This window comes from Corvus cornix, chromosome 18, assembly GCF_000738735.6.
Source record: "Corvus cornix cornix isolate S_Up_H32 chromosome 18, ASM73873v5, whole genome shotgun sequence".
In the NCBI taxonomy this organism is placed as follows: Eukaryota; Metazoa; Chordata; class Aves; order Passeriformes; family Corvidae; genus Corvus; species Corvus cornix.
Window position 1 is genome coordinate 9,745,270 of NC_046347.1, and position 22,055 is coordinate 9,767,324.

The window sequence follows — 22,055 nt, forward strand, 5'->3', positions numbered from 1 at the left end:
TTTTCCTCAGGCTACTGAGATTAGAGTTTCGTAATCTGTTTGACCAGCTGCAGAGGACGTTCTGTTTCATTTTTTCTTTTTAAGTAAATGAGCTTCATCTCAACATGATTAAAAAGTAAAAAAAAGATTCAGGCTTCAAAAATGCTCCGTTTTCACACATACTTTTAAATAGGAGCAACTGCATTGTCATGTCTTGTTGCAAATGTAATTGGGTTGGAGGTCATTAAAGACTTTGAATAAAAGAATTTCCAAGTGTGCATCCTCTCCTGTCAAGAATCACCCCATTTTTGGCTTCCAGACATAATTTTAGCAGATATTACTTTGCTGCCTCTCACATCTCACATGTGTTGAGTCAAGCTTACTCTTGTTCAGTTCAAAAAGCAGTGGCTTGCCTTGCAAGTTAATTTTGTTGATTAAGGTTACTTTGAAAGGTAAAAAGACTTTATTCGATTTCTTTGTTTGTGCCTGTGTGCAAGAAAATGAGTGTTATTTTATGTAATGGGAGAATTGCAGCAATACCGAGCACTTGATTGCACAAAATAAATAGCTTTTCTTTCATTCTTACTGGGAATCAGATTGGCCTATTGATTAGAAATATCTGAGCCTTTCATATTTCTGTTTTAAAAGAGCATATCAAAATAAGAGGCTTTGTAAGGCCTGTTAGAAATGTTTATATTTCCAGCTCTTTGTGTATCTGTGGTGAGCAATGCATTTTAAAGAGACATTTGTAGAGCACCAGGGGTCTGCTGGAACCTCTGGGCTGGCTCCAGGTGTGAAGTGTCCGAACACCCACTTAAAGTGGCAGTTTACTGATAAACTTGGTTGGGAATGAAGCCCCAGGCGGTGGAAGATTGCCTTGTTCAGCGAGTGATTGATAAATCTGCTTTATCAAGACTCAGGCGTTCTCCAAGTCATTGCAGGAAATTCTGCCTGAACCCCTGATGTTTGTTTTTTGCAGAACTGTTGTTAAGAGTACAGCAAGCAGCAGAACCAGATGTTTTACTGCTTCATTTCTATTCACAATAGCAGTTTTTCACTAGCACGGCATTGACACAATGTTTTAGATGTTCTTGCAACAGAGCATCAAAAATTCAAGAAGTTGCCTGAAAATGTTGAAGCCGACATCAGGTCTTCACAGGAGACCTGCTCGGAGAATGGCAGACTCCTTGCCGTTCCCTTTGATTGCAAAGTGTTTAATAAAAAGCAAATTAGGAAATGAAAATTGTCTTGCAGATCAATCAGGCGCAGCAGTTCCGCCCGCTCAGCATTATCTGTCAGACATTAACCTGATTGGGAATGTTGTATTTTGTATAATAGCCTCAAAATCAGACTGAAAGGTTGACTGAAAAAATACCTGATGTATTTTGTGTGTGCTCTGAGGCTGATAACAAACTCTGCAGTTCAAGTTTTAATAACTCAGGGGGAGCTAAGAAACTTCAAAAGCTTTGTGATAAATGTTTTTGACAAAGTGTCAGCTGAACATTAGGCAGAATCTTGGTAAATCCTCTCATAAGTGGTTTAAAATGGAGTTCTGAACTTTTCCTTCACAAGTGTATGCTTAAGATGTCATGGTATCTTTGGGTTTAAAAGATTCATTTTATCTGGTAAATGTGCACCATTGGTGTTTCTGCCTAAACCTCGGCAAGTGCAAGGGGGAAACAGTTCAGTGCTTTTCTCCTTTCGGCAGCCTCTGCTCTGCTCTTGACCATGACACTCATGCAGGCTGGAAAGAAGGGGAAGCAGTGTTAAAGCAAACTACAAAATACTCCAGGTAAATATTACAGTAAATCTTCCAGCTGACAGGCTTTTGATTGACTTCATCACAACAGCTCCGAAGTGTCCTGGTCATAGACAAAGCAGTGCTTGGCCACGGCAACTGCTTGTTGGGTTTTGTGGCCCATTGAGAAAAGCAGATGAAAGCCAGTTTATTACAGCCTTTGAACCTTGCCTCCTTTCCCTCCTGTCACCTGAGCCACTAAAACAAAGTGAAAACAATTCCCTCCTTGGCTTCCCTTGACAAAAAATGCCCAACTTTACAACTATGCTGCTGTTTTCTTTGAACTGTTATCTCTGCAGGACCTTATGGCATCCTTTGCCTTTCAAAAGAATTGCTTTTATAATGTCCTGCAGCGAAGCCCTGACTCAGCAAAATGCTTAAGCCCCTGCCTAATTTTAAGTCTACAAATAGCCCTGCTGGTGCCATCAAGGTGTTTTAGGGATATATCTTAGAATCATAGAATCTTGAAATGATTTGGGTTGGAAAAGACCTTAAAGCCCGTCCCAGGGCACTCCAAGGCCCCATCCAGCCTGGTCTTGGACACTTCCAGGGATCCAGGGGCAGCCACAGCTTCTCTGGGCACCCTGTGCCAGGGCCTGCCCACCCTCACAGGGAAAAATTTCTAATAGGGCTAAAGACTTTGCAGGAAAATTATCTTAAAACTGTGGTCAACTCAACTAGGTATGTACAGAAAATGCTGAAAACGCATCAACATCTTACAGGAGCAAAACAGGGAAAATAGGAATATTGACAATTCCAGGAGTGCTCCGGGAATCTCCTAAAGACACCCAAAATCCAGGTGAAGTCTGATGTGGAAGTGCTGTGGGACTGCTCAGGAGCTAATGCTGATGATCCCAAGTTTATAGTGTACTGCCAGTCAGTCTCTTGGCCATAAATAGTCAAAAATGAAAATGGCTTATGTTAGAGCCTGCCACTCTGCAAAATGTTTGCATATATTTTTTTCTTTTATGTAAAATGACCTGCTTTTTTTCCCCTACTGCTGGAGAGGCTTGGTTCTGTTCCTGGAGTCAAATTATTCCTTTTCTTCCTGAACCCCTTTCTTTCTTCCCATAGTCCCTCAAGGGAAGGATTTGTTACACTTCCCGAGGGCATCTCCTTCTGGCAAATCTCTGAAGCCATAGCCTGGTGCAACAGGGAGCTGCTTGACTGGTGGGGATGGGCAAAGCCCCAGCCTGGAGAATTTTGCAAGATCTCCATTCCCATGTTGAAATGTCAGCAAAATGAGCCAAACTTCCAAACGTGCCATGGTGTATATGGGAGCTCATGTTATTCCAAGTGGGAGTTGATGAATTCTGTGCCTTTGGAAATTATGCCTTTTATCTGATTCCTGACCAAGGAAACATTTTTTTTTCCATAATGGCAGCAGAAAACGGGCAACCAACTCCTGTAGGGACACATTTACAAAGGTATTACCAATTTGCATTTTCATTCTGTGTTGTAATTCATGTTCACCCTTCATGAAATAGTGTTTAGTGGTTAAAATTAAATATTAGTCAGGAAGATTCTAGTAGGACACTGTGAAGAGCAGCTTTTGCAGGTCTTCCCCTTTCCCCCACCCATCCAAGCTGATCCCAACCAGATCCTGGAGTTGGACTGCTGGCAACAGGCTGAGACATCACTGAAAGGAAAGTAAAATAGGAAAGAGAGATGTCAAATATCACTTAAGGCATTTTAATTTCTGTTCCTGAGGAGCAGTAAAGCCTAAATTTTCTGTACAATCATAATAGCAATTGTAGTGTACCTATAGGATAGAGAAATAATTTGTGTTATTAAACACCATGACTATTTTCTGTGTAAAATAATAGATTTTCTTTTCTCTTGCAGTAATGTTGGCCCCTGCATATAGGTTGTGGAAAACTTTGTTTGCAAAAACAAAGCCATTGTTTTAACAGAAACCACAGAAATTTTGCCTTTCATATTGAATCAGTAGCATAATGAGTAGTGGAGCAATAGTTCAAGATCAAAGGAGACTTCTTGGATATATAGTGTGTTGCAACAACAGCAAAAAAGTTCCCACCAGAAAGGAATTTTGCCATATGTGAGCAGCAAACATATGTATTAGGTTAAAACCAGAAGATTTCCTTTGCTTTGCACCAAAACCAAGAGAGAACTCTAAGTACAGAGGTTTTTGTTTGCAGTGTCATGGGCAAGAGCTCAGTAAAAACCCAAAAAGTGTTGAGGATGCCCCAACAATTTGGCTCAAACATCACTATTTCACTTTTTAAAACACCCTTGTTTTGCTCTGACTCATGGCATTACATCAGTGGTCTTCACAGACATATTTGCCCAATTTATTTATAGTAGTAATAAACCCAGATAAATTTATTTATCTCCATGAAATGTTTTAGCAAAATTAATGATTGTTTTTAAAAATCTGTGATAAATTTGGATGGGATTCTTGGCTGCTTCCTTTGGATAGAATTGTGTTTGACTCTAAATTATGAGACCACTTAATGTAAAGAAGTTTTTGCCCAGACAGCCCATAATTCTGGCTTCATGGAGTGATAAAGATTTTTAAAATTAAATGTTTTAATGACAACATTTTAAAGCATCTCCATGTGTATTTCTGGAAGAAAATTTGCTTTAATTTTTATTAACATTCACGTGGGGTTTTTTTCCCCTCGAACTTCCAGAGATTTTCTTCTCATGAACGGGGAGAGAAAACACATCAATGGATGTAATTTGAATTTAGAAGGCACTTAAAGAGAAGCCTGTATTCAGAATTATTGTTGGCACATGTTTTGAGGATGTAAAGTGGAAGCCTTCTTCTGTGGGCATTAGTAAGGAGATAATTAAGACTACAGTAGGTAATTAGGGTAGCTTTTATTACTGCATCTTTCATTAACTAATTATATTAATTTGGTAACATTTGAAAAATTCTTTGAAGATGAAAAGTGCTAACTCTCACTACCTTTAGTGGTAGCTTTACTCTGCACGGCTCATAAATATCGAGGGCTTTTCTGGATACAGATGCACATCCATGTGCGCAGAGTTGCTGGTACAGCTAATAAAAATTACATATTTCCATTTTAAAAAGGCTCTGCCGTTATCCAGCATAATCTGATCAGGATGAGCAGCGACTTTTTTGCTGGCACTTTCTGTTTCATAGTGAAAGTACATTGGTATTTAATGTTTTTTAGAAAATGTTCCTTTTTTTGAAGGTGTCACTTAGTTATTCAACCCTCAGACCAGAGAGATAAATGGTTGTGATCTGTGACTTCCCATCGATGTGATGGGATCAGGAATCAAGCCTTGTCTGCTCTCAGGAACATACAAAAAATAAGAAATTATTTCAGGTTAAAGACAAAACATCACAGCTTTGTAAATAGTTTCTTCACAGTTGTAATCAATACAAAGAAATTAAGTATAGGAATTGTTTCTGTTTATGTAACTCTTCAGAACAGAACTTTCTTTCAGAGAATCCAACACTTTTCAAAAATATCCTGGGGTTAAAGGATAATCAAATCAGTTTTCATATATAAAATACTAAATCCTTCATACGTTCCCGTTCCATACTTGTTCCCGGGATTCTTTGAACTCTTTCTCTTACCAGCTTTTAGTTGATTTAGATTAAGCCCTGTAACTAACACCAAAAATTAATTCCTGCCTTGATAAGGGATTTTGAAATGCTGGCATTGCACCTTTTTGTCTCTTTAGGGCTCCTTGTCAAAACTCTATGCTTTACAAGTTGGTTTTTTTTAAAAAAACACCTTTTTTCAGAGCCTCAGTCTGCCCCTCAGGTATCCCACAGAAATCCATCAACCCCACATGTGCTGCTCCCTTGGGTCCGAAATAAACTTCATTAAACATTCTGCTGGAGATAATCAATCCCCAGTGGGATAATAGGGGGAATAAAAGGTGCCTACCCAGAAATGCAGTTCAGAGGTTCCTTTCTCCTTCCACATCAGTGTCCAGCGGCTCTGGATCACAGTGACTGGGATGGACTCATCCACAAACTCCACTCCAGGTCCCAGAATCTACCCAGAATATTCCAGCGGTGCCTTCTCAAAGCCGTTACTTTTCCCTTCCATCCTTCCCGGGCCTCTGGATGCTGTGTGTGACCCAAACAATATGATTTTATTTTAGGATCCTTTCCATTTTTAGAAATAAATCAAATGAGTTTTACCTCTCTCCAGCTGTAATTCACCCACATTGTTGCAGTGGAGCTTATTATCTCATTTACATTTTTAAGAGCTTTTCAAAGTGTAGGATATCTGGGCTGGAAAGCAAAACATTTGATTTCTTTGTTCTCTGGCCAACACAAAGCACTTCCAAGGTCAGGTATGGTGTAGACGTTCAACAGCAAACATGTTTACATGGCATCTGAAAGCCCGTTTAACTGAAAAAAAATTAATATTGTCTTTATAAGAGTGCTGCAAGTCCACTTAGCACAGCTGACAGACGGGGGATTCATTCCAAACCTGGAAAAATTTAACTAAATAAGTTAAGTTTTGTTTTCTGTTCAGGGGGGAAAAAAAGGCTTAAAAATTGGCCTGGATTTTTATTTTTTCATCCATTTTTCTTCATCTCAGCAGTTATCCATCATAAGCTCTGCTGCTCTTTGGACAAAATGTCACACTTTGAAGCCGTAGAGTAAAAACTGCATTACAAAACAAAAAAAAACAAAACATTGTTCAGTTTTACAAAAGAGATGTTCTGTGATGTACCTGGGCTAAGTCCTCTGCTGTTTTTAAGAGTATTCTACATGGCAAAAGCTTCCCTGTCTGGTTCAGAGAAAGATTTGAGGGTTCTGGTAGCTTCAGGAATTGCCATCAGTATTCAGGCTCTGGCCACTGCATATGAGGCCTTTTGAGAGAGAATTTTCAGTGAGATCTTCAAAAAGGTGCATTATTCATGACATCTGTCGTGATCCCTCCTAGAAAATTAAAATCATGGGCAACAAACTTGCTTATGTGTAATTGCTGTTTTCAGAGATAATCACATGCAGGAATCTACAGCGACCATGAGATTTTGATGTTACTTTTTCATTTTGACACAGCTTTGATCAAATGCTGAACTTTTGGTTTTACTTTTCTTGCCATTGTGCTGATAGAACAGCTGGAATACTCAAATGAACATTAATTACTCATGGAATTTATGCAGCACAGAAATAGTCCAAAAAGGGTCCAGTTAAAGGTATTTGTGATTGATCCAAGGAGTTAGTTGAGGTTTTTTGCCATCCCAATACAAAACCTGCCAACAGCCAGTTCTGATGTGATTGGAAAAGTCTGTGAGTTCATACAGTAAATTCTGGTTTGGACAAATGTTGAATGGATAACTGGAAGAGTTGTTAGTTTGCTATACTTACATGTTATAGTAAAAATACCTTCTTTCTAAATTTAAATTTAAGACATTTTCTGCTCTCCTAATGAAATAAAACATGTGTGCTCTGTGCTGGCAAACCCTGTCTAGAGTAGGGGAACCTGACAAAGGCGGTGTTATCTGAATTTCCCAAATTAAATGACTTTCAGATGCATTGCAAACCCTCAGATTTAAAGGAACCTCTCGTTTTATCCTCTGCAGAAGTTTGTTGTAAATAAGAGAAGTAAAAATGGAGATGTGAAGGAAGGAAGGAGCAGGGCACCAGTTCTCTTTGGCACCGTGTGGTTGCTGTCTTTGGCAGGAACAATTTGAGCTCCAGGACCTGCAGATGGGGGTGATACAAATCTGTTCTCTGAAACACATATATATGTACTCACATGTATTTGTACATTTAATTGCTATCTCTCGGCCAGCTTCAAAGTCCTGTTAAGGGTCAAACTTGTTCTTGAGCACAAGGAAAGGACGAGTGATGTGTGATGAGGTTTCCTCTCTCCTTATTTTTCACCAAGCCAGACCATTTGGGCTGGAAAAGCTGGTCCTGAAAGTGCAGGAGAAGATGGGTCATGCTTTGTAGTTTATCCAAAATGTGCTCCAGGAATGTTCCTGAGAGTCATCCTGGGCTGGTTATGAATGGACACTTTGGGGTTATGGCAGGATTTTTGTCAGATTAATTGGGTTTTTGGTGATTTTCCTGATACATGGAATTACCCTGCTTGTTACTACATTTCTACATTGCTCATTTTAGCTTTTATGCTTGTTTGTGTTTTACCTCAGAAGATAGATGTACAAAAAGAAAACAAAAAGCCTCCAATTCATACATAATTCCCACATATATTTCATTAATTTGATGCGAATTCCTGGTACTGCAAACCTTGTTGAGTACTGAAGATGGGTTATGCATTCAAAGCCAGGATTTCAGCATTTCTCAGAAGCTGTGATAGCATAAAAGTCCCTGGGCAGATTTGAAGTTCATGCTTGGGTCTGGTTACAGTTTTTGGCATCAGAACATGTAACAGTCTTACAGCTATAAGACTTTAAAGTTAATGCCTGGCATCACTTCAAAACAGCGTGCAAGATCTATCATAAGTAGTCCTCTTATCTTATCTCAATAGCAATTTTATCCTGTAAATTATTGGAGAGTACAGTATTTCAGTGCTGTGGAAAAGAGCAAGTCATTTCTTCTGTTAAATCTTTGCACCACGAGGACTTTTAATGATCCTGAGTTGTGCACAGGTATCCTGGCTGCTGGGAGGAAGCAAACATTAACCATATGGTAGGTCCTACAAAGCACCCTGAGTCTGTGGGGTTTTTGCCTCTCCTCTCAAGGGAAAGGCAGGGGCACCAAGGGAGGTTTAGGCTGGATAGTAGGAAAAAATTTCTTCACTGAAAGAGTGGTCAAGACCTGGAACAGGCCACCCAGGGAAGTGGTGGAGTCATCGTCCTCGAAGTGTTCCAAAAACACGTGAACGCAGCATTTCGTGATACACTTTAGTGACCATTGTAGGGTTGGTCAAAGGTTGGACTTGATGATCTGGGAGGTCTTTTCCAGCCTTAATGATTCTGTGATTCCAGGGTGCTCTGCAGAAGGTCTCTGTGCAGCTCAGCTTTTTTAAAAGCATCATTGGAGGTTCCTTCAGTGGCATTTGCAGCATGAGCCCCTTCCCGGGTCCAGCCCTGTGCCGCTTTTCACTGATGGGTATCAATGCCCCGATTTCCTGCCATACAAAAGATAACTCAAAATATTCCCTTTCTGCAGCCACAGCCGCCTCTGTGTTGGTGTCAATCCCCCATCCACATTGTGCACTTTGCTTGGAGTCAGCACTTGCAGTTAACAATGCCTTTATTCAAGCTGACAACATCCCTAAGCTTTTAGTAAATGTGTAAGTAAATGTTAAGCATGTATTCAAACATCCAACAATGAGTGGGAAACTTTAAAAAAAAAAAAAATCTTTGAAACTTTCTATTGTTTGTTTGGTGTGTATCTGTTAGAAATAACACAGACTATCAGTTCCTTGGGGCACGCTGTTCCTTTGTTAAGCATGTAACAAAAAGATCAAGGCTCTGAGTGACTGCTGGAATAAAAATAAATATATAAGGAGAACAATCATGACAAAATAAATTTGTGGATTCATTTTATGAGCTTGGTTTAGGAGCGATTACTTCTGAACTAAATAAAGATTGGGTAGTTGTGGTAAAGTGACACGATCATAATATTCCTTTTTTTTATTGCCATTTATACTTCATTTGTAGATCACATGCTAGATTTGACTACAGGGCAGGAGGGGAGCCCCTCATCTCGGCCAGCATCCCATTTCAGTAATATGGAATACATTTCCACTGCAAATTCCAGACATTGTTTTCCAAAGAGAGGATTACTCTGGCTTAGAGAAAAGATTGTTGGTACACTGCAAAACTGCTCCTAGGAAGCTCAGGTTGTACAGAGGGGATGACAACAAAAACCCGGCCCATTTGCAAATGCAAATGTTGCAATATTTCCATTTGCCTTCCAGGCTTTGAGGGTATTTAGTACATTTCTAGGATGAATACTTGTAGCCTATAATAAGATAGGACTTTTAAGATGTACCTACTCCTGTTCAGTCAGTGGTCCCACCTGTGCAAAGTAACTTTTTTGAGTGGCCAAACTGCCTCTGTCACATCTTAGCATGAAGTTCAGCTGGACTCAGAGTGCTCCGCTTCTTTCCCCAGCTTGCTGGAAGACGTGACCTGGAAGTTTTGCTGCCGTCCCATGTTTCTCACGTGTGTTTTGCATCCCTTGGTGTTGTTCCAGGCCTTGCAGGACGAGGTGGAGAATTACCGTGGGCAGATTTATGATGCTCAGAGGAGGCTCCAGCGCAACGAGCTCAAGGCCCAGGAGCAGGTACTGGGTGCTGTCCCCATCCCTTGAGCCAGGAGGTGCAACGGTTAAAAATAATACCTTCCATCAAAGCAAAAGCACATATTTTCCTGCAAAATTCCCAGATAGCTTTCTTTTCTGTTTTGTTGGTAATAAAAGAGAATTAAACTGTCTGAACCCTTCAGGCAAATACTTATCTGCTGCTCTCTATTGCAAGTTGGTATTTCAGCTATTCTAGCTGTTAATGATGCATTTATTTTGAACTGTTTTCAACTGACTGTAGTGTTTTAATAGAGGTTTCTGAGACTATTTGAACCTGTTCTTTAATGGTTTGTATGAAGGGAATTGGAAAATAACCGCTAAAAATGATCTTTAGTCCTGATCTTCTGCATTCATTGTCCAAACATGTCTGTAAACAGTTTCAGATGATTAATAGTGCTAAAATTCTTCTGGACACTTCCAGTGAAGTCAGAGATTATTTAGTGTGCTTTGAGCAGAATAGAATGTGTTGTTTCCAGGCAGTACAGGAACAGAAAGTCAATGATCTGCATTCAAACCAGATTAAATTGAAATATGCAGGAGAATATGCAGCTGATGAATACCTGAATCAGATAGGAATTTATATATTTCTAATACAAATCAGATTTTGAAGCATTTGAGAACTTTATTTGGTGCTGAGTAAACAATATCAACAGCATGTATCCTACGTGAAGCATTTCTAACTCTATACCTGCAGGAATAATCAGTTGGGGTGGTTATAGAAGAGTAATAGTAATTAATTTCAAGTATTTTTTCCTCAGTTTTTGTTATCCTACTGGCACATGGGAATCCTCTGTCACCCTTGGTGTTTAATTCATGTATTTCCTCTCTGGAATGTCAGTGATGAGCTGTTCCTTTCTGTCCCCCCTCTGCCTCCCAAATCCAGATGTTGGGCCAGGCTCATCCTTAGCTGCAGCGCCTGCAGCACTTGGAGGAGTTTGGTGTAGTGAGTGAGCTGGCCTACAAGCATTGCATTTTGGCTTCAGTCTCCTGGAAAAGAAGGAGGAAAATCAGCTCTTTAATGCATGTTTGTCCCTCCCAGGGAACAGCACTGGCTGCACGCTATGAGGGACATCCTCTTCCAAATTTCTTCATTTTTTATGTTTTTCTTTAGTCTCTGCCACTGCCATTTTGCCTTTTTTTTTTTTTTCTGACCCATTTTGAGAAGGATCCAGAAGAAGAAATAAAAAGTGACTCATGAAATACAGAGGTAGAAGGCTGCACATGCAGATTCACAGGGTGGGCCCCCCTTTCTGCCTTCAAGGTTTCCTCCTACATGAGCATCTTCTCCAAACTAACCTACAGAACTCTCCTGTCCAGGCGTAATTAATGAAGAACTAGTTCAGATGGTAACATCCTGTTCCCCAGTATAATGGAACAGGAATGTTATTGAAATTACAGTGTGCTGTCCATCTTTGAGCTTTTCCTGCAGAGTTGTGTTGGCAGATTTGGTAGAGCTCATATCCAAGTTCATCAATGATTTTGTCTCTGCCTTTCATCCATTGGGACTTCCTGAAGCAGCTGGAGCCGCTGAAGCTGGTTTGGTTTAGGTGGCTTCAGTCTATTTTGCAGACAAGCATTTTGGAAGTTGTTATTTGTCTTCTCTGTGACTGGCTAATTCATTAGTTCTGCTTATCTCTCCAGAAGAAAAACGGAAAAGTGACAGCTCTGACATGTTTCCAGTTACTAGGTTTGGCCAGGCTACCTGTAAACATGTTCATCAAGTGTTAACAGTAGTTACCAACTCATCAGCCGATCAGGGAGTTGAAATATTCAGGGCAGTAACTTGCTTTCTGCTTTTACCAAATACTGTGTGAATCAGAATTGTATAAAACATGGAGATTTGTGCTGGCGCCATTACAAAAGCCACTTTTCCAAGCTTTTACATGTCTATAAATAAGGAGGAGAGAGGGTTAAAGAGCTTCTGTTTTTCATTAAAAGCAAAAATCTTGTGTTTTGATTCTATAACAACAACAAACAAATGAATGAGACATGAAAAAACATTTTGTTGTGCTTTTAATTAAAACTAAAAAGCTGTTTCTCGTTATGGCTTGTTGGGTGGTATCTTGGTGCTCCATGTTGGCTGTTTTTCCAGTGCAATGTCCTTATAACTCTTCAGCCTTTAAGAATGGCTGACAGAGCCACAAAGTTTAACTCTTTGTTACAGTGACCCTCTGGTGATCGCACAGGCTTAACCTTTCATTATTGTAATTATCCAGGGAGACGGACTATCCTATAGATAAAGGGGAGAAAATACGTTGGGCTGTCAGCAAACCCTGAGCTGTTCTAGAGGCGAGTGTGGTGCTGCAGTTGGAGAGGAGGTGTTGTTTTTATGGAGCTTTTCCATTCCCATACTTTGTGTTCTTGGATGAACTCGTGTTTACTCCTGTTTAGTTTTTCTCTCCCATTTTACAGTGTGGGTTGGTGCAATCACGTTGTGTCTGTGTTGTCTCACCAGTGGTGCCATATGGCAACGATCTCTGGATGATGGGTTCCAATGACATTTCTCAAAAGTGCTGGCCTAAATTATTTTGTCTTTTCCATAAAGGTTGTCCTGTCTCTGTCCTGGTTTTCCAGTGTTCCGTAATGCTGCACTTCGAGAGTGGAGTCTCAGAGCTGTATCATCTTTCTTCAGGTCAAAGTGTTGGATATTTCCTTTAAAAATTGGATGTCCAGCTTCTTGAGACATAAATAATTGTATTCATGGAAAGTGAATGTAAAAACTCTATTATATCGTTTTCTATATATTGTTGTTGTTAAATATGTACGGTCACAAGACTGTTAAAGCAGTCTGGGAAGGTTTCTGGCAAATTTGGGTGTGTCCAAACCATTTCCTTGCAAAGCAGCACTGAAGTTTCTTGTATCTCAGTCCTACATAACTCTGGGATCAGCTTCCTGTCGAGTGATCCCATTGTGTTCCTGTATCATGTACTCTTGGAGCGAATGTATCCCTTGGTTGTCTCTGATGTGTGCCTGGATCTAATGTGAGACGAGATTTCCTACTAAACATTTCTTAAGTCCTGTGGCTTTGTGCATTTGTCAGTCATAGTTAAAAAATCTCCATTGTTCATACAGGAGTCTCTACATCCTGTGAATGTGTAATTAAAAATGACACACATCACTGAGAGCTGAACAAATCCAGGAATTTAGGCATGTGCAACAAGTTTTGCTGAATTGGGGCCTGTATAAAAATTCATGGTAGTGATCCTTTTTACTACCTAGACTTCTTTAGCATTCATTTCATTTCAAATTCTTTTTTCAAGGGTAATCACCCCAACTCAGTTTACTAAAAAGCTCCAGGAATCTGTCCTTTGGGAATTACACGCAAGAAATTTCTCAGAAAAAAAATCCTATTCTTTTCATTCCTTGTTCTAATGTTTCTACCCATAGATCTGGATTGAGTATGATATCAAATTTGGGATAATAGAGGGGGGAAAAGTTCCTTGTGTTTGCAAACAACTAAAGTAGCAACACTATAGGTACTCAAACCATAGGGATACCTCCAAGCAGTCAAGTCATAAATAGAGTCTTAAAGTAGAGAGATTCTCAGACAGAAAATCAATTATGTTCAATTCATTAATATTGCTGAGGAAATGAAGGAGAATAGCAATGGAGGTTTTCAGCCCTTTAATTTCTTTTTCCTCAAACAGATTATAAAAAAAGGAGAAAGGAGTTATCTGAATGAGGATGTTATAGAAGTATTTGGCATAAAATGGAACAGCTTAGTTTAAGTGGATTTCACTCATGTTCAAATGAAAACAGGAGTGATAATTGTAAAAGAGCCATGATTCAAAAGCATTCAGCCAGTTTTCATTTCTAATGTTTATTATCCTGACTTGCTCGATTTTTTATGACTGCTGGATATTTACCACATTCAGCCCAACTTACTGTTTCCATGCCAACTAAATATATTTGTTGTCAGATGAATGCTGTGATGCATCCTTCTGAAATTTCAGTTGCTGTGTAGCACAGGGAAACTTCTAAGGCTTGCCACACCTTCTCCTTGCTGGGAATAGTGCTGCTGCCAGTGGATTTGTGGAGCTGGGAGCAAGGAATCAGTGAGATACAGATGAGCAATAGACATTGATGTCCATGGTATGAGTCCCGAGGAGTTCTTAATATGTTGGCTGGGACACTTGAGTAATATTAGCCCATTAGTTTAGGGCTTTTTGTCCATATTTCTTCTTAGAAATTATCTAGTGAAGTTGTCCCTGCCCATGGCAGTGGGATTGGAACGAGAGGATCTTTCATGTCCCTTCCAACCCCAACCATTCCATGATTCCATGATTCTGTGATTTTTAAAGGTATCAGAGAGTTTTAAATACCATCAGATGGCAGCATGGGGTCCCTGCCTGAAATTCCCAGACTTTTTCAAAGTGTTGTCTTTCTCAGAACATGTTACAGTCTCCCAGAATCAGGCAAATAAGCTCTAGGTTAGGTTACTTAAAAGCCCAGGTTGGCTTTGTGGCCAGCTGCAAGTGAGGAGGATGGAGGGAGCCTTTGTGAGCCACTTTGGAAACTGAGATCCAACCAGTCAGCACGGCTGGAGGTGGTGATGAAATTCTGCTGTTTGCTCTGCTTGCTTCAACCCACGTCACTGAAATGCTTCCAAAATTTCTCCCCCAGAGAGCCATTTCTGCTCCCACAGAAATGGGAAGCTCAGCCTGGATGTGGACGATCTTAAACCTCAGCAGTGCTTCACTGAGAGCAGCCCTTGCTGGGGCTCAGCAGCCTCTGGAGCCGTCGGGAGGAGAGTGAGAACCTGAGAGAAATTTCCACTGTGATTTTCAGGAACTACACCACCAAATATTGTCACATTAAAATAGTTCCTGCAGTTTCTGTCTGTGACCAGCACGGATCCGAGAGGATGGATTTGAAGAGTGTTTGTTTTTTGTGCAGTTCTGTGTGGCTGAGGGACCTTGTGGTGTCTCCTGCACCCACTGCTCTGCTGACACCCTCAGCACTGGGCTCAGGAGGGACCTGTGTGCTTCAGTTGTTTTCTTCCCATAAAACCTTGTGAAAAATGCAGAAGACCAACAGGCAGAGGGACACAGCTCCCCACAGGCTGAAAATCTGATGGTTTCACATCTGCACAATAGGGGATTTCTTTGCTAACTACTTGTGGTGAGAAAATTTCACATTTAAAGTATTTATTGAAAAGAAGATGTTGGAGAGCCAGAGAGCAGCAGTGAAGAATCCAATGGGAGCGGGAGCACTGCTCGGGCTGTTTGGCACACACAGACCACAGCATCCAGTTCTGGGGAGGTTCTGGGTGTCTTTTCAGCCTTCCCTCCTCCCAGAGGAGGGAATCAGTCTGGTCCTGGTTGTATCTCTGGAAGGGGCTTTTCATGGATATAGGTGCCCCATAGATGTATGGCAATGTTGACTTCATAGAATTTTGTTTGGGTTGGAAAGTGATGCCATGATGATCTTTTGCCTTTTCTTTTATACCCTGTTGTACCTTTTTTACAACTTCTGTATTCTTAGTGCTTTTCGCCTACATTCTTGGCCTTGTTTGTTCACCTCGGAGACTCAACATCTTAGAAGATTGGTAGCCAGGGATCAGTGTGCCCCAGAGCCCAAGGTCCTCTCCAGAACACATTCTGTAAACTGAGATAGAACCATCCAGGGGAAGGTTCCTTGGGGAGGGGGGCTCACTCGAGCCTCTCATTGGGGAATCTTTGATAGATCTGCTAATTAGTAAAACCTATAATGTTATACCAGAACTTTTGAGGGGGGCATATTCGGCGGGGTGCATTTCAATGCATATGACCTGGACATGTACACCTAAGGATCCTTAAAATAAATACCAAGGTAAAATCCCTTTTCCCCTTCTAACCGTATATGACTCTTGATTTTAAGACCAGGAAAAGGCATCAAAGGGACCTTAAAGATTAGCCAGTACCAGCCCCTGCCATGGTCAGGGACACCTTCCTTAGGCCAGGTTGCTCCAAGCCCAGTCTAGCCCAACCTTGAACACTTCCAGTGATGGGGCATTGTAGACTTAGGTACCATAAATGACCACAGACATTATTTGGAGCTCAATTCTACCCCTTTTTACCTTAGTAGTCTGTCTACCTTATGCTCAAATCCACTCATATATTCATTAATCACTTTGATACAACAGCACCCTTCAGTTTTTCATTAAGACTGAGATCGTTAGGATAAATCACGATTTTGCATTTGACACATTTTATATTTGTGTATCATTTTCTTTATTTGCCAGCTATGAAAGGAAAGAGAATTACGATGAATATAGTAAATTATTCTGTATAGCATGAGGTTTCAGATTAGCAGGAGGAGATAGAAGCTGAGATTCAAGCACAGAAAAACAGCTTTGCAGGTGGGATTTGAAAGGAGCTGGAAATCAATGGAGTTTAAAGTTCCCAGGAGCTCCATATGGCAGGAACTGCGGGAGAGGAGGCTCTCACCAACTGTGCAACTGTCAAAGGGAAAGGAGTCAAGGATGATGGTGCATGTGTGGAAGTCAGTGATCAAATGTTAGCTTTGGTAATCAGACACAACTGGAAAATACACAAATATTCGCCTCCTGAATAAAACAGAATGAATTATTGGAGCTTGGTGGACAGCTGGAGAAAGACAGCAAACAGAAAGTACAGGACAAATAGTTAAAAGGGAAAAGGGAATTGTTACCAAAAGGGAATAGAATATGCTCTCATATGGCAGCATGCAGGAATGAGAGAGTATTTTAAAATGTCACTTTTCTTGCTCTTTGTCTTAAATAATAGTGACTGAGAGAGATCTTTCTTTTAAGAGGGCAGTACCTCATTTTAGAGCATCTGTGGTTTGCTTACATACTATCCATTAAGGGAACTTTGCTCTTTCAGAAGCTGTTAAAGTAGGACTGCAAGGAACAGCGATACTGGTGCTTATTGCAGGGAATTAAAAGAAAAAGAAGAAATGGGAATGTCTGAAGGAGCCAATGGATGAGCAGAGCAGCAACACCTCATCTCCAGTTTAGCTCCCAGCAATGCCTGTTTAATTAGGGAACTGTCCCAGTCTCTCTTTCTAGACAGTGGAGGTAAAAAGGACTGGAAAAGACCAACTTTATGGTGATCTTTAACTTCATGTAAATTCTAAGGTACTATTTATTTTGTTGTCAGTGTAGTCAGCACTGTATGCCATCCATGGGAATTCCACCCAGGCAGCGCAGCCGTGGTTCTCCTGCACTGCCCATCCTTGCCCAGCCCTGAGGCTCTGCAAGCCTGGCAGATGCTTTTCCAGTTGAGACGCTGGTTGGATTTTTGTTCTTGGAAATGGTGGTCGTAAAAGTAGCTTCTGATTATTATCTACAGATATTTGCTTGTTCACACAGTCGGTGTGAAAATCCGGAGCCTGATCCTGCTGCTGCTGAGCTTTGTCAGCTCTCGCTGGTGTTGGGGAGCACTCAGCACCTCCTGAATCAGGCACTGTAACCTCTCCCTGCTGAGCCACCCCGGATGGGAGGGATTGTGTGGAAGGTAACGTGCTGGAATGAAAAACCGAAACACATAAATGTGTTCCAGCAGTGGTGTCAGAGATGCTCAGAGCTTTATTTCATACTTAATTATCCTTATAGCGCATTAGGAATGGCCAGAGACTGAAATTAACCCCATGTGTTGGACCTGATGATCCTTGTGGGTCCCTTCCAGCCCAGAATATTCTGTGATTCTGTGTTTTCAGCTTTGGCCCAGCAGCACTGGGGAGCAGCTGGGCTGGTTTGGGTCTGGTTCCTCTGGATCAGGGGGTGTCAGGGGGGTTTCCTCCCATGTTCCCTCACCTTCCTCTGCAATCCCAACGTCCTGGGCCAGCAAAGGAATTGGCAGTGACAGGAGCTGAGGGGAAGAGTGCTGGGGGAGCAAAGATGGCATCTGCCATGAGTCATCTGGAAGGAGAAGAAAATAAGTCCGGGATCCTCCAAATCCCAGCTGTAACAATAGCAGAGCCCTGGAGAGGGGGAGGCTGAGAGAACAGCGTGAATTTTCTAGCCACAACATTCCTGGTTGTTCCCTGGTGTTGACAGTGAAAGCTTTTATTCCTCTCCAAGTCGTGTAATCCCAGGAATGCTGTTCTTGCCATATGCAGCCCAGTGGTGGTTTTTTCAAAAAGCTGCTTTTGCAGCTATGAATTATATGGACTCAGATTGCTTAACTACAAACAGAGGATTTTCCAGGTGGGAGATCTTGGTTAAGAAAAGAGAGATGGGAACACAAGCCACTGAAGTAATAAGGCCACTTGGATGCAGGTTGGGAAAAGAAAAAAATGACCTGGAGCAGCAAACTCAGTGCCCAGCGAGGAGCTCGGCAGGGCTGGAGGTCCCCGTGGGTTAGTAAAACAACAAGGCAAAAATGTCTTGGATGCTGGGATGGTTTACTGGCTACAGACAGACAAACAAAGGGGACGGCTATGTCACCAATTTATGTTTTATTGGAACTGTCAGTACAGGGGAGGTGCTCCAGCAGGATTTTCTCAGTGGAGAGCAACATGGTGGTCACTTGACAAAATAACTTGCTTAGCTGATCTTGCCCGGTCGCTGTTTTCAGCTGAGCCGAATTAATGGGATTTATGGTGTTCATTACTTTTCTTAAGAACCCGAGAACATTTGTATCGAGTTGCATGCTGTTCCTCTAAATCTGGGGGAACCATATTTCAGCGGCCTTGCACAGTGAGAGTTGAAATTCCCAGTGCCTGAAACCAGAGAGAATGTGGACTCAAAAGCAGCAGATATTCGTGTCTGATGATTTTCTGAAAAAACAAATGTTCAGACCTTGATCTTCACTGAAACAATTGATGCATCATTGGATTCTTCATTAGGAAAAATCACTGCAGAAGATTTCAAGCTCCAGTTAAATGTTCTCTTACAATAGAAACCGGAGAGATCTGAAATTTAAGGAAATTGCCAATTTTGGTTGGTTTGTTCCTGGTTCGGGGACATTGCTCAGCGTCCTGCAGGCCAGCTGAGGGAGGAAAGGGCACATCTGGGCTCACAGAGGTTTTGTGGGAGTGGAGCTGTGCTTGCTTAAAACTTCAGGAGTGCTGAGAAGCAAAGAAGGAGTCTCTGCAATTAGGGAGGACACAAACAAGAAGTGATTAATCACTCTTTGCATGTTTGTTTGGGTTTTTGGTTGCATTTTGGTTTGTCTTTTTTGGTGGGTTTTTTGGTTCTTCTTTTTTTTGTTGATTAAGTTTTTTAAATTGGGATGACACTGTAATAATTTGTCCTTCACTTGCCCTTCTCAAAATGCTTTCAGAAAATTCCTTCAGCAGTCTTCAAACCACCTGAATGAAGCTGACCTATGCAATAATATTATTATTATTATTATTGTTATTGTTATTATTATTATCCTCATTTAGAAAGAGGAGACTTTATTCTGAGATTAAATGATCTCCCTAAGACTGAAGGGGTTATTTTTACCTTTTTGGAACCCTGACCTGTCTTCAGATTTATTGCAGCAGGTCTTTCCTGTCTCCATTCAGAGATGTTGCAGAACAGATCCATAACCTTTTTAAGGATTTTTTTCTTTTAAACAGCATTATAGCACACAATCGTTTAAATAGGAAAAGATTTAGGAGAGAGAGGAAATTACTTATTCATCCTGAAACATGGAGAAAATTTGGTAACAACTAGAAGATCCTAATTATGCCTTTTGGTCACTATTCTAGTATTCCCTGGCACACATTATCCTGCACAAATATTATAAACAGGCAGAAATTAAGATTTTTAAAAAGCCACAACACCCTGGTTAAGGCAACTGTCTTTTGATTCTTATCTGACATAAACACGTTAACTTCATGCCCTTTGAGACAAGATTTTTTTTTTAGAGGAACTCGAACAACTTTCTGTGGTCCCTTCATTTACTTCAGAGTTTCTTTTGCAGTTTCCTTATGCTCCCCTGGTTCTGATAAAGTCATTTACAGGTGGAAGGTCTGGAGAAGATTGTGTTTGTTTGGGGTTTTTGAATTTTGGATTCTTTTTTTTTATGAGATGGGTATTTTGCACCAGAGATGAACTCAGCATCACAGAGTTGTGGGCTGTAAGGAGGGAAGATTTGGGTGTTGGGAACCTGAGTAGGATCTGGTGCAGGGCATGGAAGAGACACAGAATACCCTGTGCTTTGCAGGCTGTTGGTAGCACATGGCTAAAATTCATCTGGTCACCGTGAAGACACTGTATTCCTCCTGGATGTGCTTAGGTTGTTCAGAAAGGAAGGAGAGAGACTGGAGCACAGTGAGGAGCCAATGTGCTCCCACTGGCTCCTAATCCAGCCCCAAAACATCCCGCTGAGGTTTGTAGAGAAGATGAGTGGCTGCAAAACTGAGCTGTGCCACCAGAAGACTCCTTGGAGTAGTAGAATTGAAGCTGATTTTGCAGTAGTGCCCAGGGCAGTGGTTGCCGCCATCCCTGGAGGGATTGCAGAGATGTGTGGACGTGATGCTGAGGGACATGGAGCAGTGGTGACCCTGGAAGTGCTGGTTCATGGTTGGACTTGATCTTAAAGGCTTTTTCCAACCTAAACAATTCTGTGATTCTGCTGATAAGCACTGGGCCAGGCCTGGCTGCTTGGTTTGGAAAGCTCAGGTTTGGCTATTTCTCTTCTGGGCATCAAACCCAGCTTTTCTCTCTTTGAGAATGGTCAATGCCCAACACAAGTTCAGTGTAGCTGTGAAATTCCAAGTCCCCTGCTTTTTGCATCACTTGATGTAATTGTGTCACTATTTATATCTTCTTTTTTTACTAATTTACCACGTGACCAAGCACACATGAGCTATGTGTGGCAACTTCAGCTTTCTGCTGACACCAAAGATGATTGATGGTCAAACTCAAAACCTCATATATTAGCCACCAACCTGAATAAACAAATAACAGTGTGGCAGCTTAATATTAAAAGCTGTAAAACCTTCCTGGGAGTTCATGGATTAAATCAACTCACCAAAATGATTTTTCAAAAAAAAAAAGCTTTCTCAGGACCGAAGAAAAATGAACACAAGTAAATGAAATAGAACCATCCTCATCCAGCAGACTAAAGCCCTCCTGAGGGATGAAGAATTGCAATTTTAAACATCCCTCAAGAGTGCAAGAGGAGACACAGTGTTTGTGGATCCTAGGGAGGCAGCTTGAGGCTATAAAAGAACAAAAAAAGCCTTTAAGGCACAAAAAAACTTATCCCTGCAGACATCGCTTTCGTTGGTGAAAAATAAGTGTTAAAAAATAAAAGCCTTCTGCCATTAAAATGAGTATCCATTAGCCCACTGAATGTTATTTTTCAGTTGTAAGAAGAGATTTAGATTTTTGCCATGCACTATTTTATCTGTTGGGTCAATAAACCTTGATAGTGACTTCAGCCAAAAGTACCAGCAGGTTGCTTACCATAATATGGCAGGAAACAGCTGGGCACTTATTTTCATCTTACTGTGATGCAATTACCAGTGAGCAGAGCTGAAAGTAGCATGTTTTGTCTTCTCAAACAAATTGGAATTGTATCCAAAAGAACAGGTTTCACTGTAAAAAAAAGTGCATGTCTTGTCTCTGAAATAGAGTAAGGGATCAGCCGCAAGCCAAACCGCAGCTACCAGGGCTTGTTTCTCATTTTCTTTCTCCATTCTCAGCTGACCCTGTAAGATATCTCCGTACTTCAAAGCACAATACAACATTTCTTCTTCCTGACTTTCCAAGAAACACCTGTGTCAGAAGGGAATGATCCTCTGCTGCTCTGCAAAGTTAATAACAAATGTTCCCAGCATTGTGAAAGCACTTATTTAGAGGACAACTGCAGATTAAACCATTAAAACCAGTGACCCGGTTGCAAGAAAACTGTTGCACAATTAGAAAATTATTATTGCCCTCACAGAGCTGTAAAAAAAACCCTTCTGTTGCATCTGCATATTGGCAAGGTGATCATCCAGATCCTCTTACCCATTAAATAGATCTTTATTAATCAAAATTTAAGAAATAAAAGCATTTTGCTGCTCTGGCTGCCTGTTTCTGGTCTTGTCTCACCAAGAATAAATGGAACATGTTGAATCAACTGAAATATATGTTTC

General features: G+C 41.0%; 1 protein-coding gene across 4 annotated transcripts in view; it reads left to right on the forward strand.

The window, feature by feature from the left end:
• The window catches only part of CEP112 (centrosomal protein 112), a 158,253-nt gene that overhangs the window by 130,763 nt on the left and 5,435 nt on the right, over positions 1-22,055 (forward strand). For all 4 annotated transcript variants that reach the window (XM_039562628.1, XM_039562630.1, XM_039562629.1 and 1 more), the window contains one exon: positions 9,909-9,998. In XM_039562628.1, coding sequence (XP_039418562.1) covers positions 9,909-9,998 — 90 coding nt within the window. The remainder of the gene's footprint in view (positions 1-9,908; positions 9,999-22,055) is intronic.